General features: G+C 43.0%; 1 protein-coding gene across 1 annotated transcript in view; it reads right to left on the minus strand.

The window, feature by feature from the left end:
• The window catches only part of PAWR (pro-apoptotic WT1 regulator), a 71,857-nt gene extending 56,312 nt beyond the window's left edge, over nt 1-15,545 (minus strand). The window contains exon 1 of the mRNA XM_059473063.1: nt 14,914-15,545. Within this exon, the coding sequence (XP_059329046.1) occupies nt 14,914-15,384 (471 nt within the window). The 5' untranslated portion in view covers nt 15,385-15,545. The remainder of the gene's footprint in view (nt 1-14,913) is intronic.
• Nucleotides 15,546-19,181: the final 3,636 nt, after the last annotated feature.

Below are 19,181 nucleotides of genomic sequence, written 5' to 3' on the forward strand. Positions count from 1 at the left end.
TTGCATAAACATTACAAACTTGTACTGAGAATGAAGACATGAAAAAATAAATAAGAAATAAATCCCTAGAAGCATACACCCAGGAGTTTTGGTGAAATTAAGAATTAAATAGCTACCACAACTAACGAAAACAGTCAATCTCATTTAATTAAATTGGATACTACACTAAAGAATGAAAACCAATAAATCATACATTGATTACAGAAGCGGACATGATACCTAACAAGCTATTAAAATATTAGTCAGAAACAAATTACTAAGATAAATGGAGGATCAGGCTACAAAACAAATCAGAAATAAAGCAATCAACTACACTGTAAAATAGAAAATCTACCTGCTTGCTCTAAATGAAGCCAAACAAAGGTTTAAATACCAGTACCTCTACTCTTTTTTTTTATCTTTAAGATGAAGTTTTAAAACTAAACCTTAAAGATTATTCCAGCTTTTATCCACCCGCCTACTTTCCTTCATTATACACACATACACACAACAAAAGGACTTATGAAGATTGCTAGCTACACTTCAAATGGGTGCATTTTAAGTGGGGTTTTTCATTGTTGTACTTTGGGAAACAGATTTGTAACAAATTAAATCCTCTCAGTGATCAATAGGAAATGTTGTATTGGTGTAACAAGTTTTTACCTTAAATGAACTTGTCAGGCATACAGGCTTCACATGCTTTCACCTCTTAATTGCTGGAGTATACTATCACCAGATACTGGCAGTGCCAGAATTTTGAGGGGAGAAAGACAGGAAAGGGTTGGAATACCAGGGGTGAACACAATTCTTTAATGAGCCAGTGTCCCTTTGCTAGAATACAGTCCCCATTAGCTGTTATCTCTATGTGCTTCAGGCATTTTGTTTGTCATACAGTTAAAGCATGACTGAACATTCTGAGACTGTTCTTGTTAAATAAAATCTGTGGCTACAACCAGTAAAGGGAATGTCCTCTTACAGACATGAGGCATGCCACCTAAAATCTTAGTCAAGTTCTTAGAAGTAAAAATGTGAGGAAATAAAGTGATTAATTTTCTTCTGTTCCCAAGAAATTTTCTTTTTCAGTTACAATTGCACCTTTCAAATCAAATTGTACCAGTAGCTGCTAACACATGAAAACACTGACTAGAAAATTCATAATTTTCTCAAAAGTAAAATATTTCAAGGAATGTATTTCCATAACTACATGACATTATTTATAGTCCTCTCTGGAAGGGCTGCCTATCACAGAGAGAACATGTTCTTCCTTGGACCTGCAGCTAATTTAAAGCCAAGACCTTTCAAATGAAACCAACTGCAATTACTTTGGTTCAAGCCTCGATGCAAAGCTGAATTTGGAGTCTGGTGGCTATCCCTAGGCACAAATACCTGTGACCTCCCACTACATCCTCCAAGCTTCTTTGTGTGGACAGGCAGCTTCCCTCTCACCCAGCACACACCCACACTCATCCCATTCAGAAGCCAGCACCAGTCCCTCTGAGCTCACTCCTTACATCCCATCACCTATGAAGCTCACAGAGTGCTGGCCTACAAACAGTTCATGCACACAAGGACAGCTAGAAAAATATGGTCCAGGCTGAGTTCCAGCTATAAGGCACCATCTGCAATCCCTGATGGAAACCTCTTTATGGCACAACATATCCAGTGATATTTTAGGGGATTCATTCACGATTAATTAGTGCAGATTCCTAATAAACAGTGTCCAAGCAGAAGAACCATCCCTGCACAAAAGACAGAAAAATTTTAATTCTGTAAATTGAATAAAAGTAGACTATAATGGAAAAAAAATCCACTTAAAACCATGGAAAATTATTTTACAGGCCTTCTTTCCTTTTTGCTAATCAACTCTTGATACTGACCAAATACTAGTCCAGCCACAGATCCTAGTTCATACAGTCCCTCCTAGCTTCCACTGGAGTCCTGAAACAGAGAACCAATGACTGTGGCAAACAACCAAACGGGGAAAAAAAAAGACTCTTTACCATTTATTTCAGATTTAGAACTCTGCCCTGAACTATAGGTTGCATAAATGCTACAAATTCAATTTCACAGGGAAATAAAGAGGTGTATTTAAATTGTAATTTTAAATACTGGCTAGTAAAAATGTAACCAAACTAATTTTCATATTTAAGCTTAGATTCATACACATTTATATGAACAAAAATCTTGGTCACCTGTGTTTTAAGAATGGCTGTAACAAACCTTCCATTTCAGAACCTATAATTAAAAACATGGCATATATAACTTGACTGGAACAACACTTTTCTTTCTCCCTTCTGACACTCAAATACTGCTGCTCTACTTTCTCTTTGCCACATGCTCACCTCTATTTTCCAATAAAAGTTTTATCTATCCCATACTCATTTTGGAAGTGCTGTGGAAAATGAAGAGAAAATCCAGCCACACAGTCGCTGCAGATTTAAAAGTTAACAATTATGCAACCCTGCTTGGTTTTTCCCCGTATTCTTGAAAAAAGTTTATCTCAGTCTCCAGATTACGAAGAATTGCAAAAGACTTTATAAATACCATCTCATACGCAAGTATGAGCATTGGATACAACATGCATTCAAGAGACCAAAAAACTAAAAGAAAAGATAAAAATAAACCAATCAACAGCATGAGAGAAAATCACCTCTGTTTAATGAGCTGCTTTTTATTTGTCATGTTCATCAATTTTCTCCAGACACACCAACAAAATTATCTCTTCTAAACTACATCTGTAGTTAGCTACCTTTCCTTATCATCTGTTTTTTTAAATATCAGGACATTTTTTCATCTTAGTTGAAGGCCTGCAACATATTACAGGATAGACACATCTTGAATTTATCCTTCAGTTTCGCCTTTTTTTGTTATTTCCTATGATTTCATCACTGAATCTAGTAAATTGCTCCTCAGTTTCTGCCTCAGGCTAAAAAACCCAAGCATATTTAAAGAAAGATTTTTACAGGTATATTTTAAAGAAACATAAACCCTTCCATTGTTCCAAAGTGCTACAAAAGCTATTCTCTAATACTGCTCCTTCCAAACTAAGATCTGACAGACAGACTCAAGCCCATGCACCAGGTGCACAATCTGTACTCATTCAAAAACAACTGTACTCACTCAATACAGTGGCAAGCCCACCAAACACTCTCAGAAGTGGAAGCAACACTGACATCCAAAGGTCTGAGAGTCAGCTTGAACATCACTGTATCACATTTGCACACCCACATTCTGCATTATTTCCATATGGAGTCACATAAAGTCAGCACGATTTATTAACCACAAGTTCAGCAGTGCCTGAGCACCTTCCTGGCCCTTCCACACTGATCCAAGGAGGATCTCAAAATAGAAGAAGCTATTCTCAACCTGAATTAATAAACTGTAGCACCTAAATACAAGGCTGTAGGGATGCTTACACTTATTTTAATGGAATAGATATTAACTGATAGCTTGCACAATGTATGGAATCCAGGCTTCAGATCTCTCTGCTCATGCCAGTAGTAAATGATGAGAGCTTTAGAACATAAAAACATAGAAACAACCTCCAGATGATTCTAAATAAACAGACCACAAAAAATATGGAAAAATCAAAAAGGGAAACAGAATGGCAGCTATGAATACATCATGCATGCAAAAACACATCAATATTTCCAAATTCTTGGTTTGATTCTCATAAAAAAGTAATATGCAATGAGAAGTGGTTTTTTGTATTGAGCTGCTTAGCAACACCTGCATTCAAACAGCCTCTGGGTAACTTTGACAAAAACTGATTTGACATCTCACAAGCCCCAATTTTTTTTTAAATTAAAGGAAGAAGCAAGCCCACAAATGGGATGTATTAAAACACCCATTTATGTTTTAGACTAAAGAAGATAAGGAGATGCTCCTCAGTTTCTGCCTCAGGCTAAAAATAACTCCCATATTTTGCTGTAAAAGTCAACTGCCTGAGGTGCAGTATTTCACACAAGGTAATTACAATGCACATCACCTTCAAGAGGATACAGGGTATCTCACTGTATAAGTCTGGTAATTTTTAGCTTATTTCTATTTTCACCAAATTACCTTTAGAGTTTCTATGTCTTTCTAGCCATGAAGAAGTACGACAGACTTGGTCCTTTTCAAACCTATTAGTAAGAGATCAAAAGAATAGAGAAATAGGCTGAATAGGAAACTCTTTGACAGATGGGTTAGGACCAACAAAATTCCAGCTATGCCATTCAGAAATAACTGAATGCTGGTACCTAAATATTTGGTTGTCAAGTGTGGGGCCCTAATTTAATTGTTAAAAATGCTTGAAGTGCCCAATTCCAATATACTTCATTGGAATGCTTTATCAGAGTACTTAACACACCAAACATATGCTTCTTAAACATTCAGCTGTAGAATTCCAAATCTGAAAAACTACTGCATTTCTGACATTCCTACAGTCTTTACTACCTTTGTGAAAGAAATGTGACCATTTTCTAGGCTCAAACATCTTGAAAAACAACGACAAATCATTAACTAATGATTAAGCTCCAAACATATCCTTTACCTCTTCTCAGTATAATATAGTATAAATGAATGTAATTTAAAATACAAAAAAAATAATGTGGACCATCTCAATTCATCATATCTTCAGCTATTTTTCTAAAAGAATAAAACCAAAGGATTGCTCTGTCAAAGGCCTCTACATTCAGTTTTTAAATCTTTCAGCATTTCTCATAATTTTGCAGAAGTTTTTAGCTTTCATCTAATTGAAATGACAGTGTCATACAATCATCCTTTGAAGTCCCACATTACAGACACATACACACACAAAATCTTTTATCTTGGAGTTAGTGCATTAATTTAAAGAGAACTTTTTACAAAAGGACCTCAGAGCTTTTATAGGAAGGAAAAAATGGTAACCCTAAATATGGCTGTGTAACAGACAGAAGTTAAACAACTTGTTTAATACAGGCCCAAACTATAATTTTCTACAGGACCAAGCATTTCCATGTTCCAGTCCAATTTCCACATTCCAAAAATATCTAGATCTTTAATCAAAACAGATCTTACTCAAAACTACTCCTCAAAAGAAAACAAACTACAAACAAGTAAAGGTAAGCTTTTGACTTTGTGTTCTAGAGGCACCTGTAGCAGCTACCAGCTTCAGGAAAAAACACAAATCATTAAATATTACCTGTGAAAAGATAATAGTTACTAGAGTACAAAGAACAGAGCAGTCACACGTGGAATCTTTTCCAGGTTCCAGGCTGTTCTCCCACATTCTGAAGAATGTGTATCATACAGGACAAAATGAGGAGAGTTGCTCAGTTAACAGAGGTATGAGTCCTTACTCGTACTGCTAAGCACTGTTTTCTGACCAGAGATCAATATGACTCTTGATATCAGACTTGTGAAAAAATGAAGTCATGGTCCTATTTCAGATTAGATTTAGTCTATAACTGCTAATAAACTTCATTGCCACAAATAAAAAATACACATACTCCATCTCAATCTGTGAGTTACAGTCTGGGACACAGACTACAAGCACAACCACTGCCAAACTGCAAACAACTAAGGCTAACAAGGCACTGGCATAGTTCTGGCTGAGCAAAGCACTTCATTCATTGATCAATATTAATAATAATTCCTAGTTCAACTTGCAAAAACAAAATGTACATTTATGGAAGAAACTGAAATTATACTTTGTATCACTGATCACTCTGTTCATTGCATCTTGGGAGTATTCAGATAAAATTTGTTCTAAATTTTCAAAAAGAGTTCCTGGAACTCTTTTGAAATGGTTGCTCACCCTATATTGTTGGTTTAAGACTTTTTTGCTGTTCACTTTGTTTAATAATCCGTCAGAGTACCAGAATATTAATTAGCTCCTAAACTCTGCAATAAAGGTCATCTTTCAGAAGCTCAACAATCTTGAGGAAAATATACAGTAACTGGTGAACGGGGATCATGACATGAGGCTTACAGATACCACATTGAGTTTCTGCAGGGAAGAGAAGGAAATAATCATAGAGAGGTATCTCATCATCTAGGAGAGTTCTTAGAAGTGTGGACCTCACTGTCAGCTGATGTTTTGTTTACTAAAAGTTTACACAATTTGAGGAGGAGACTGAACACGTAAAATCGTATTAATTTCTGTCTATTTAGCAATTTCTATACAGTGTAGCAAGTCTTTGAGATGAAAACTGCCACATGGCTAGAAAGCTATCTCACAGGAACACCAGGCAACATTTCTGCAGACTTTTTCCTATGTGTCTGATTATGGTCATGGCAGGAGCAGGACACTGAGCAAGATGGTTCTTTAGTCAGACACACTGCAATTATTGGTGCACAGAGAGGAAAAATTAAGCTAAAGAACTTTACAAACAGCATACAGTGGGAAGAGACAATCCAGATGAGTGCAGGTTTCAGAAATCCCATGTTCCTCCAAACACTAAACTGCATATTGCACACAAAACAGTTCATAAAATATGTACCAGTAACTACAGTGGACAAGTAGGACATGAACAAGTTCCTATAATTCACAAAAATAAGCAGCAGGGTCAGAAAGTGCTGATCAGGAACAGTGAAAGAGGGGAATTCCCCATTACTGCTTCCTTCTGCCTCCCACTATGGTCTCTCACACACCTCACACATGTCTGTGGCTCAGACACCACACATACAACCAGCTGTTATTTCACAACACCTTTCCACATCTGAGTGCTGCATGCATTCTGCCCAGCTATCCTGCCTTTGTACCTCAGATCTTGTTATATCACCTATTTCTGCCCATCTAGATGGTTGCTCTTCCAAAAAACCAAATCCATCTTTTTTCCAACTGTCCCAGGCAGACACCAAGTAGACCTAGGCTCTTTACAGCAGTGCATGGCAGGAGACAATGGATATAAATGTAAAAGACAGACAAAAAGAAAGGAAAACTCTGTCATTTCAGGGACATCATGTCCTGGTAGCACTGTCCAAAGAAGCTGTGAAGACTTCATCCCTGGAGATTTTCAAGGTCTGACTGGATGCAAGAAGGATGAATTAAAGACCTCCTGAGGCTCCTTTCAGCCTTAATTACACTTAGATTCAATACCTACACAAAGAAAACACCCAGCATTGCACTGGACTATGCTTCCACAAGTCTCTCACCTACTAAAAAGCTTCTGACTTAAAAGATTCAAGACATCAGTCACTTACTTAGGTTTCAGATCAAGAAAATCAATTAAATACTGCAAAAAACACTGCGTGAAGCCCATACCTAGCACTTTGTTGTTGTTGTTGTTTAAAGGTGAGTAACAGTTGAGAATTAAGACAGGTAAAAATTGCAGATGGCACAGCATTACTTTTGTTTCTCTCAAGGGTTTTTTTTGGTTAATTTATTTTTTTAAGCTTACCTTAATTCAGGATGATGTTCCTGTATTTTGTACCAAACATAGCTACCATCTAAGATGATGTGATTATTACATGGTAAGACTATACAACAGAGTTGAATATAAGATTTTCAGTCCTAGAGTAAGAGAGACCTAAATGTGCCATTCAGTTCTTCATAGCAACATGCAAGCTGATCAAATACAGTCAAATCATGAAATAAAACATCAGGGTTGTAGTTTTTATTTTAATTTCACATGACCTCGTCTAGCACAAAAAATAAGTTGCCCACTTAGTCTTTCAAATCGAATTATTTAAATACACAACTTCAACCCTGGGGGAAGAAAAGTTGCAAAGAAAACCACACGTGAGTTTACATAAATGTAATAAGTGTAAACTGAATATAGTTTGAAGAACACAGTACAGACTTGTATGGAACCAATCAACAGTGGCCCTTCCAACTTGCCATCAACCAGGACCCCCAGGTCCTTTTCCACAGGGCTGCTCTCCAGTTTTACACTCCCCATTTTGTGCACACACCCAGGGTTGCCCCATCCCAGGTGCAGAATTCAACACTTGTAATTTTTAAACTTCATAGGGTTGGTGGTTGCCCAGCCCTTTTATTTGTCAATGTCCCTCTCCCTTCATGGCAATAAACAGCTCCTCCCAACTCAGTGCCATCAGCAGACTTACTTAGCATTCCTTCCAGTCCTGTGTCCAAGTCACTCATGAAGATGTTGAAGAGCACAGGGCCAAGGATGGAGCCCTGCAGAGCCCCACTAGTGACAGGACACCAGCCTAATGTAACTACACTCACCACAACCCTTTGCTCACAGTTGCTCACCCACTGCATAACATGTTTATCCAGCTGTGTGTTGGACATTTTGTTCAGAAGGATACTGCGACATAGATTATCAAAAGCTTTACTGAAATCCAAAAAGATCACAACTGGCATCCACTGATCATCTGGAGAGTTACCTTGTCAAAAAAGGAAATTCAGTTTGACAAGCACGACTTGCCCCTCATGAACTTGTGCTGGCTGTGCCCCATGACTGCACTGTCCTCCAGGTGTTTCTAAAAAACTCCCAACATAATCCTCTCCATGATTTTACCAGGAACTGAAGTGAAACTGAAAGACTTGTGGTTACCAGGGGCAGCCTTCTGGCTCTTCTGGAAAATTGGGGCATTTGTCAAATTTCAGTCGATTGGGACCTTTTCAGATTCCTGAGACCATTCCAGAATCATTGAGAGAGGTCTTGTGATGACATCAGCCAGCTCTTTGGGCACCCTTGGATGAACTCCATCAGGTCTCATGGATTTCGAGGGATCCGGCTGGAAAAGCAAATTCTCTACGACACCGGGGTTCATTGGGAGTTTATCATTCTCACAGTTGTGGTTCTCCAGCTCAGGGCACTGGGACTCCAAGAGGCCACCACCAGTGTTGAAGACTGAAGTGAAGAAACAATTAAATCTCTGCAATGTCTACGTTCCATTTTTTGAGGTGACCATCTTCATCACATATATTATTTCTGCACTGCCTTTTGCTATCAACATATTTTAGAAAGCCCCTTCTACTGTCGCCCACAGTTCTGGCCAGCTTCAATTCTGACTGAGCTTTAGCTACACCAATTTTCTCCATTTTCTCCCCACAGAGGTGAAACAGCATCTTTGTAATCTTCCTGTGTCCATGAACATTGCTCCCACTGGACATACAGTTTCCTTTTTGCCTTAGCTGCAGAAGAAGATCCCTGCTCCAACCAGTTAGCCCTTTGTCTCATATGCCTGATTTCCAGTATTTTCAAGCTACCTGCTCCTGTACTCTTAGGAACGTGGTACTGAAGAGACCAGCACTGTCAGACCACAGCACCATCTTCCCAAGTGACCTTACTCACCAGTTCCCTGAGCAGCCTGAAGTCTGCTCTTCTCATGACCATTTTAAACTTGATCACTTCCTGGTCACTGTGGCCAAGACAGCCACAGACCAGTCAATCCACTCCACTCACAAGCCCCACTCTGATGAAGGCAACAAATCAAGAAGGGCCCCTTTCCTAATAAACTCCCTTAGCATCTATATCAAGTTACCATCCAGGTGCTCCAGGAATTTTGTGGACCTGTTTGTGTGGTGCTCCCAGTTAACATCTGGCAAGTTAAGGTCCCCCATAAGAACAAGGATGGCTGATTTCTATTCCTTAGCTCCTTAAAGGATAATTTATCAGTGCTGTCATCCTGGCTGAGTTGCCTATAGAAGACTTCCACAATGAAGTTTGTCCCTTAATCCTTACTCAGTAGCACTCAACTGTGCCAACTCTGAGCTCCATACATTTCAGCCCCTCTATGACCTATGCCACCTCTTCACCTCACCTTCCCTACCTGATCTCTCCTGAAGGGCCTGTAATTGTAACACAGCAGCCACAGGACTCATCTCACCAGGTTTCACCTTTACCAATGATGTCACATCTCCGGGATTAAGGAAGCTTCTCTTCCTTGTTCCTCTTGCTGTGTGTGTCGGTGTAGGAATGTTTCAAGTGCAGTTCACTGTAGACAACACCTCATGGGGATGACTGACAGACCTCATGAGCATACACATAAACTCAGATTTTGCCAACCAGTTCCATTGCTTATCACAGGCAAACCTGGTTTTCTCTCAGGCTTGCCAGTGACAAGCAATGGGATGAGCACACCAGGCTTGGAAGGTACACACACAGTGATTTAGAAGTTGCTACAGGATTCTGAGATTGAAAGTTTTTCACACTTTAAAGTTTATTAAAAACTTAGTTATGATTGGTTTTTTGGACAAATAACTTCCAGTACCTAGCTATGTCAGGATATTAAAGCATACTCTTAAAACAACACTTGAAAAAAAATAAGGATAAGCTTATCATATGCTAAAAAAAGATGGAAAGAAGAAAATATGTCCTTTGAACAGGTATTGTCAGGAGACGTGGTCAAAATCAGAATTCACAAAGGCATTAAAAGCAAAACAAAATGGATATAAACAATCTCAATACAATTCTTTTATTAGAACCTGAAAATGTTTCTATTCACCCTGCCACATCTGAAAGAAGAACCATAAATGGAATCCTAGTAAGATGTGCTCACTAGAGAAAGCCAGCATGAGAATGGTCTAACCTATCATGAATGGCTGTCCAGGTCAAATAAATATATTTCAGACTCCCACTATAACAGTACTACATCTGCATGAATGGTAAGCATGTAAGTCAGATGCAGGGGTTTTTCCTAGTGCTCTGAACAACCTCTTATTGAGGCTGTTTTTTCCTCAACACAAAACCAGACAAGTTGTTTTACAACACAACTGATGTTAGACAATGGAAAGACACTACTCATTAATCTCAAGATATAACATGAAGACACTTTAATCCTCAGGTAGGGAATCACTAAGAACGATAATACTGAAGGCAAACTTCTAATCAAAAGAGCTCAACAGCCAGTACAGGATTCCACTCCTCTCTCTATTTGCCAGCCGTTCAGAGAAGGATTTCAATTCCTTTACAAGACACACAGTAATTGCTATGCCCGACACATGTAGCACTTAAATTTTCTTGATATTTTTCCAACTGGAACACAGCAACTTTCTGTTAGTCTCAACTGAGCAGACTGGACTTCTCTAGTAGCAGGAACTCTTTGCCCACAGAAAGCACTCACTGCTCTGCTTGCTTCCAAGGCTGCCGTTCCGTACAACACCTACCAAGCACCACACATGCACTGCCTTCTAAACACACAGGCAGACTCCTGCCAGGGAGCCACCAGTGGGGATGCAGAAAGCTGTATCTTCACTGCTATTCACAAGACAAGAGATGAACACAGACTGGCTGAACATCCTTTGCAGAGTCCATATTTGAATCACTTCTGCCTTTCACTCCAGTATTTCCCACGAACAGGTCAGGAGACTGTTGTGTCTCAGGTCTGGCAGCCTCAGGTACAAAATACACAGATCAGTGTTCCTTACACCTTTTAAAATCATTCATCACCTTGTTATTAGCAAAAGAACACTTCCCAACTTAGATGACTTCCATCTGGTTAAGTAAAAATGTAAACTGTATCTATACTGCACATATTACACAAAACCCAGCTATACAACTGTCCTTGCTAAATGAACCAAGATTTTGATTATATATATATTTAAAAAGTATATTATATATACTTTTGAAAAGGTAACCACAAAAATATTTGTTATTCTCCTTTCTGGAGTTCAGAAAAAAAAACACCCACCCAAAAAAAAAAAAACCTTACTCACACAGTTATATCAGCATAATTCTCAAATGTAAAGTTACAAAAGTAAAGCTGCAGTTTCACCAGTGCACTGTGGCTTGCCTGGAGTTGGACATAATTATGATAACAATACAAAACATAACTGTTATCCTATATGTGGATCCTCATAAAGCACTGGGGAATAATGGGAGCTCTGTGTTTCTTAAATAGGCATTAGAACAACTGTAAATGAGAAAAATGCTGCAAGTAAACTCAACACCTGCATCAGGTGAGTAGCTGCAAACTGAGAAACATTCCCAACATAATCAAAAATGGTTATAAAAGTTAATATTTAAGGAAGATAACATACATAGTAAGGGTAATTACATATAATTCAGTTACCTTTTACAACCTGAAGAATTGTTACGAATCAAAAAAACTCAAATCCCACAGCACTTAATATTTAGACAAAATCCAACTTCCAAGAAACTACAAATGCTGAAAGGAAAAACACTGTATTTCCAAAGCCATTTTCAAAAGTCACCATGACTTAGATAAGCACTAGTGCTGAGAAGGTAAAATAAACAGTCTTTACTTTATCATGGTGGTCTCCAAATACAAAGCATTGTCAACTTCCAACCTGTTACCCTCTGTTTTCACAGCTTCCAATGTGGTTTCTGTCCTCCACCAACACCCATACAAAATACAGTTAAGACACAGAACTCTTGAAGAACTGGCCCTATTACCTTCCCATTGAACAGGAGAGAAATTAATCATTACTAAGTAATCTGCTAACATTTTTCATGCCTGTTTCAAGATAACTTAGACAACACAAACTGTTCTTATTCTGCCACCTTTCCTATCAATAAATTCTCCAGCTGCATTGCAAATGAAATTAAATCCTACTTCTTTGAGGCAGAACCTATTTTTGTATTCAGTTTTTGGGCACAAAAGCTTTTAGGCACTTCATGTCTTCTAGGAGTGCATTTTTTCAACAGGTACCAATTTTCATTTCAGAGGATCTCACAGGTCACCACCACAGTGGCATGATGATCATAAAGGGGAGACATTTAGCATAAAGTGTCTACTTCATTCTTACAAAAATTATTTTCTTGAAAAATAAGACAATGAAACATCCAGCAAAACTCTAAAATAACATCTCCTGAGAACCAATTTTAAAACATATACCATCAAGAGCTACAAATGGTAAAATTCAGGGTGTACTACTACCAAGTCACTATGTATTGACTGAACAGTAAACTATGCCTAGCACCAAGTGAGAAAGACAATAAGAAACTGGAGTGTTGCAGATCACTCCAACAAGCCATCATCTACATCACAGCCTTCTTTTGTCTGAGAACTTCAGCTGACCAGCTTGAATCAATACTTTAAAGCATTTTCTCATGACTACAAAGCTGTATGAAAGACAAGTAAATAGTCTGCAAAGCATTAACCAGTAAGTAAGTACTCACATTTGACACTGGAGACTGTTTTTGAAGCTGTTCACTACCAGGAATGATCTAGTGCTCCCTAGCTAAACAATTCTTAGGAATGCATGTGGCAAGGAATAAAAACATTTAAGAAAGGTGAAATACTGAAAAGAGATAGCTCTGCATAAGTATGTCCTGGTAAAAAATGCAACACTTATTAGTAGCAAGCTCCTCCAATGACACCTTGTACAACAGTTACCTACAGTTATTAAAATTTGACCCCAAAAATGTGATGAAATGCTTAATTGCTACTTATAGAAGCAATTAGTATAAAGGTACAAGAAGTTTCCAAGAAGCACCAACACATGGTGACACTCAGCAAAGTTTAGGGGGCAGGTGGGAACTTATTTCTCAATGCCTAAACACGTTACCCTTAATAAATAAAGACATCCTTAAAAATGCAGCAAATTCAAGCACAGGATTCTAATGGCTGCTGAGCAAGGAATGTGTTTTCCTGGAAAGCAAGACACATTTTGAGTAATACTTTAACCAAACAAACAAACAGAAACCCCAACCACAACCAAACTCACCAAACCCCAAACCACACCATCCGAAATCTACCAAAGGAACAGCAGTTCAAAGAACTGGGATGTTAGTCTCAAAGAGCAAAAAGAAACCCACTGCTCAAAACCAACCAACCAACCAGAGTACAACTAGGGACAGGGCACACCACAGAGACCCCTAAAATACACATCATACAACACCTGCTGCAATGTGCAAAACCATTACTGACTGGGCTAGGACTAGTTCACTTAGAGAAGTAAAGATGCAGCATTTTTAGGTTCCTATGAAAGACACAAGGGGTAGGTATTTAAGGGAGGTCCATATAAAACAAACAAGGTACAGTCTATGAGGCTTGCACACCCTGAAAAAAAACCAAAATAACTCACTTGTATTCACCACTTAACAAAACAATGACACTGAAGACCTATGCCAAAACTCTTTACCTCAAACTAAAGACTATGCAAGTAATTGTTCTCAAAAACCACAGTTAAAAAGATTTCTACTGTTCCTGAAACTCACTTCTCAACCTTCCAAGACCACCTCACATGAAAGGGTGTGCTATGAGACTGCCTAGGATGTCACAAGTGACTTCAGGTGTGAAAAACACAATTTCATCTTCTCCTGCTGCTTCAGAAACAAAGATCTTGAATTTTCTTGACTTACTTTAATAATCCATAATATTAACCAGAAGAATCTTTTTTCTACAAAAATATGGTGATCACCAATACTAGTTCAAAACTGTAGACAGAAATCCAACTCTGTTCAAAGTTTCCTGTGGCCTTTCTTATTAACTGCAAAACAAGCTAAAAGCTTAGTTATCATTCTTCTGAATTCCTCTAGGAGTATTACAAATCAATGCCAGATTTTTATACTAGTAGCAAACCGCAGAGGACAGTGGTGTTGGCTGATAAAAATATCTTCCTCTGCCTCAAAAAAATGCTCTTCAAACCACTACATTTTTTCCAGTGCAGGAAATTCTTCTGGTTTCCAAACTGAATAATATTTACACCTGAACATCTATTCCAACCTGATAAATCAATTTTCTCTCATTACTATTATTTCGACCATACTTTAACAGGCACGTGTCTCAGTTTGATCTCCAAAAGGTTTGAACTTACTCTCTGTCGACAAGAAGCTACTAAAAAAAAAAAAAAAAGCCGCAAGTTAGGACAGGTCTAGTTTGTTTATACGGGATAAACGACACCCCATCTGTGGGTCGCCTGGGACACCGCCCTGCCCGAGCACCGCGCGTCCGTCCGGCAGCGCTGCCGCCCGCGGCGGAGGGAGCGCGCCCGGGCCGGGCCGCAGAGCGCCCGCCAGCAGCGCGGCACCGGGGCTGCGCCCGCGCCCCCAGCGGCGGCTCCGCTGCGGCCGCGCCCCCGTCCCCGCTCACCTCGGCGGCCGGGATGTTCACCACACCTGTCGACCTCCTCTTCTCCCTCAGCTTTCTCTTCTCGATCTGCCCCTTCCCCTTCCTGGCGCTGGGGCCCGAGCTCTTTCCCTTGGCGGCCAGCTTCTCCTCGCCCTCAGGGGAGCCCGGTGCGGTGGCGGGCTCGGCCCCGCGGCTCCCGGCGAGAGGCGGCGGCGGCTCCTTGGCGGGGGCGCCGCGGCCCAGGGCGGCGCTGGCGAGGCTGACGCAGTTCAGCGCCCCGCCGGCGGGGGGCGCCGCGCGCTCGGGGGGCAGATTGCTGCTGTTGTTCAGCTCGGCTGAGGGGCCGCCCCCCGCAGGACGGGGCTCCCCCCCGCCCGGTGCGCCCGGGGCCGGCGGTGCTTGCTTCGCCCGCATCTTCTCCCGCTTGGCTTTCCATTCCTCCAGAAAGTCCGTGGTGCTACCCCCGGCGCTGCGGTAGCCGCCAGTCGCCATGTTCCCGGCGGGCTGGACGGCGAGAGCGCCCCACCAGCACCGCAGCTACCGCCCGCCCCGAGGCGGCTCTGCTGCTGCCCGGAGAGGAGAGGTCCCGGCGGGTCGGGCGGGAGAGACGGGGGCGGGAGAGTCGGGGGCGGGGAGAGAGGCTCGGAGAAGCACAAACACCCTGGAGAGAAACAAAGAGGGGACGTGAGCCGTCCCGCCGCACTGCCCATCCCCGTCCCGCCGCTTCGCGAACTCCCCGGGAACCCCCGGCCCCAGGGGATGGGTCTCCATCACCGCCCGCCCTCGCACGCTCGGCTCCCACGGCTCGGACCGCGGCGCCCGGCCCCGGCGCGGCGCCCCTCGCTCCCCGCGGCTCCCCTCACCCCTCGGCGCGGGGCCGCCCGGCAGTACCCGCCTCCTCCGCCCGCCCGCTGCGGCCACGACGGCCGCGCAGCGCCGTCCCTCGCCCCGGGCCATCGGGTACCATCCCCCGAAGCCGGTGCCATCCCCCCGCCGCCCGCTTGCCTGCCCGGGGAGCCGCGTTCCCGCGCGCAGCAGGGCGGGGCGAGCGCGGCCGGCGCTCACCTCCCGCCCGGCGGGGCCGCGGCTCGGGCGCTGCACAGTGCCGGCGGCACCAGGTGAGCGGCACCGCCTCCCGCCGTCCCGGAAGGAGCGGCGCGGCCCCGAGCCTTCCCGAGCTCCCTCCCCTTTCCCCATCGCGGCGCGGACACAGCCGAAGCCAGGGCGGAAACTGCCGAGATGGCCCCGACAATGGGGTGAGGGCGGGGAGGCCCCGCCCGGCCCGGTGCGTGCCGCGACCCGACCGCCCCGGCTGCCGGCCCGCAGCGGTGCCCCGGCACCTGCCCCGGGCAGCGCCGGCGCGGGAGCGGACACGGACCTCGCCGCTCCCGATGAGCGGCAGGGACGGAGCGGGGATGCCCGGGCCGGGACACGCCGGCCGCGGCCGCACTCCGCTTCCCCGGCGGCTTTAACGGACGGCGGGCGGGGGCTGCCGGAGCCCCGCCAGGAGGGGCCGGAGAAGGCGGTCTGGTTTCACACCCCTCCGCGTGGGCTTCCCCAAACCCGCCCCGCACCTGCCGCGAAGGCTCGGCCGAAGGGCCCCGACGTGCGGCCGCCTCCCGCGGGGCAGGTGCCGCGCTCGGCCCTGGGGCGGGGCGGCTCCCGGCACCGCCGGCCGCTGTCACCGCCGGCCGGCCGGAGCCGCGTGCGGAGCCCCGCGCCGCCGGCCGCGCCTGCGCTGCCATCGGGGACACGGCGGGACGGGACGGGACGGGAGCGGCCGCTTGGCCTCAGATCGCGGGGCCGCCGCTGCGCCCTGCGGGGGAAACGGGGCACGGGGGGAAAGAGCCCGAGGTGAGCGGCTCCCGCAGCAGCAGCAGAATGACTTCCTCTGGCCGCGCCGGTGCTGGGCAGGCGGCTGCTGGCCGGGTGGAAGTTCACTCCCGCGGGCGGAAGGTTGGGAAAGATCCTGTGTTTTCCTGACGTTACAAGAAGCCAGGATTCAAGGGGTTTCCGCCAGTCATGCCGCAAAGACTTGAGAGATGTCTCGTTTTATAAATAATAACAGCTCTCAGTGGGGAAACCTGACTGGGTTAAATGTTAGGAAAAACGAACGTGGAGGGACCGTGGTGGGAGCATGTGCTATCTGTTGAACAGCTTGTGTAGGTGGTAAGATGGGTAAACCTGCACGGAAAACACAGCTTTGTTTTTGTTTGTCCGAACTCACTATGTCTTAGTAGCGCCCAGGAAATTGATCGTGGTACTTTTGAAAATCACAGCTTGTGGCTTGCTTAGTCGTGCTTTATAAGTGGTATGCTGAAGGAAGGGAGCGTATCGGTGCCACCTTTCCAGCTGGCTCAGGACAAGATACAAGCTTACATCAGTCAGAGGAAATCCATATCACCTGGGCTCACCTAGCTGAGAGCACAGGATCACCTTTTCTCCTCTTTTCGGATTCAGTCCTGAATTTGTCCACCTAGTTAATAAAATTCAGCAGTACTTCAGAATATAAACTTTGCAAGGATTTTTGGTTTCTTTTTACAGAAAAAAAAAAGTGTATATATAGGTGTTAGGGATAAAAAATATCCAGCAAAATGGAGCTCCAAGTATCTGCTGCTAGGCATTCTGCACTATGTAAATAACAGCATTAGTCCATGTAGCCACTTGTGCCTTAAATAAGCCTCTACCTCGTTCTCTTTCACAGCAGTGGGCACAGTCTTACCCTGCCAACCTTCTGGTGATCATTCATTTACTTGGACTTTTCTCCGAACTCATATCTGATTTCTGCCCTGGTTTGGATTTAGGGGTGTTTCTGGTGTGGTGGTTGGTGTTCAAATGTTCATATATGTGGAAGTTAAGGTGCAGTTTCATTACTGCAGAGGAAATCTCTTATCTTTCAGGCCAAGGTCAAATCCCCAAGCAAAACCAGCCAGTTGTTCAGTGTTGGGTTGGAAAGCTGTAAATAGGCAGAAAAATAGATGATAAAAACATAGTTCTGCACTAGTGCTTGTCTTCACTACTCAGCAGTACAAAATAAGTAAAGCTGGTCCTAAAAGAAGTTTTGACTAAGCACTCTCCCAAAGGAAAAAATCTTACCTGCACTCTTATCTGTAGAGTTTTAAAATTAGATGAGTACTCAATTGTATTTCTAGAAAACATAATCTAGAAAAAGGATTTCTGATAGGAGTCCTTGTCTCTCCTATCATGTAATTTTTTTTCCATTTATACAATGAAGAGCTTTTCTTGAGAGAATCGTGTAACTGTAACACCCTCATTATTACACACCATGAGCAGCACAGCTGGCCAAATATTAGCAAAAAAGTCATATTAGAAAGTTGTCACTTACAGCATGTTGTGTATATTGAGCAATATAACAATGTATTTTAGTTCTTAGGACACCCTATTTTCTCTGCTGCCCCTTGAGCCCCTCTCTCTGTGGCAATCTGTAGCAGCTAGCAAGGCTTAGCTGTGCCTGCCCTGCTTCACATGCCATGTGCCCACCTTGCTTATGTGTCGGAGCTGACATGTCCAGGCTTTAGCTGCATCTACCTCTGATGTTGGACTTTTTTTCTCTCTACTGTTAACAACATTGCAAGGTTTGGGGGGGCGGGGGTTGTTTGGGTTTTTTTGGTGGGGTTTTTTTGTTGTTTTTTGTGCCAAAAAGCCTTTGTTTGCTTTATAGTCTGTTATAAATTAACAGAAGTTACGTTGTGGTGAGTGAGGTTGGGCTTAAGTGCCCGATACAAAAATGCTGACTGTCAGATGTTTGCATCTCAATAAGGCTGTCTGTGCTGGAGAGCTTTCAGGGATAAAGTCCCAAATAGTTTAAGTATCACGCTGCATGTTTTCCTCTGCCACAAGGGAGAACAGCTTAATAGCTTGCAAACATTTTTAGAACAACACTTTTCTCTTTTCTTGCAAAGGAAAAAAATCCTCAGGATATTCGTAAGTCCTAGAAATACAATTCATTTTATTAGCTGTCTTTTAAACTGGAGTAATGATAAGGGTCCTTAAGCCTTAAGATACTGGTTTTTATATATTCTGGAATGAGATTCTTCCCTAGAGGTAAAATTACCACCAGGATCGGGTAGGATGATCTTGGTCTCCTTTGCCATGGAAAAAAATACTTCATTTTTTAATTTAGAGTAAAACCCATGATTCATTCTTAACATCACAAGGAAATGAAGTGCCTTTTGGGGTTGGGCACTTCAAAGCTGCCTTCTTTGTGAAGGGTTGCAAACTGCTTGAGATTTTCATAATTTCTTCTAGAGATTAAACCAAATTATCCA

This window comes from Ammospiza nelsoni, chromosome 5, assembly GCF_027579445.1.
Source record: "Ammospiza nelsoni isolate bAmmNel1 chromosome 5, bAmmNel1.pri, whole genome shotgun sequence".
NCBI classification, from domain to species: Eukaryota; Metazoa; Chordata; class Aves; order Passeriformes; family Passerellidae; genus Ammospiza; species Ammospiza nelsoni.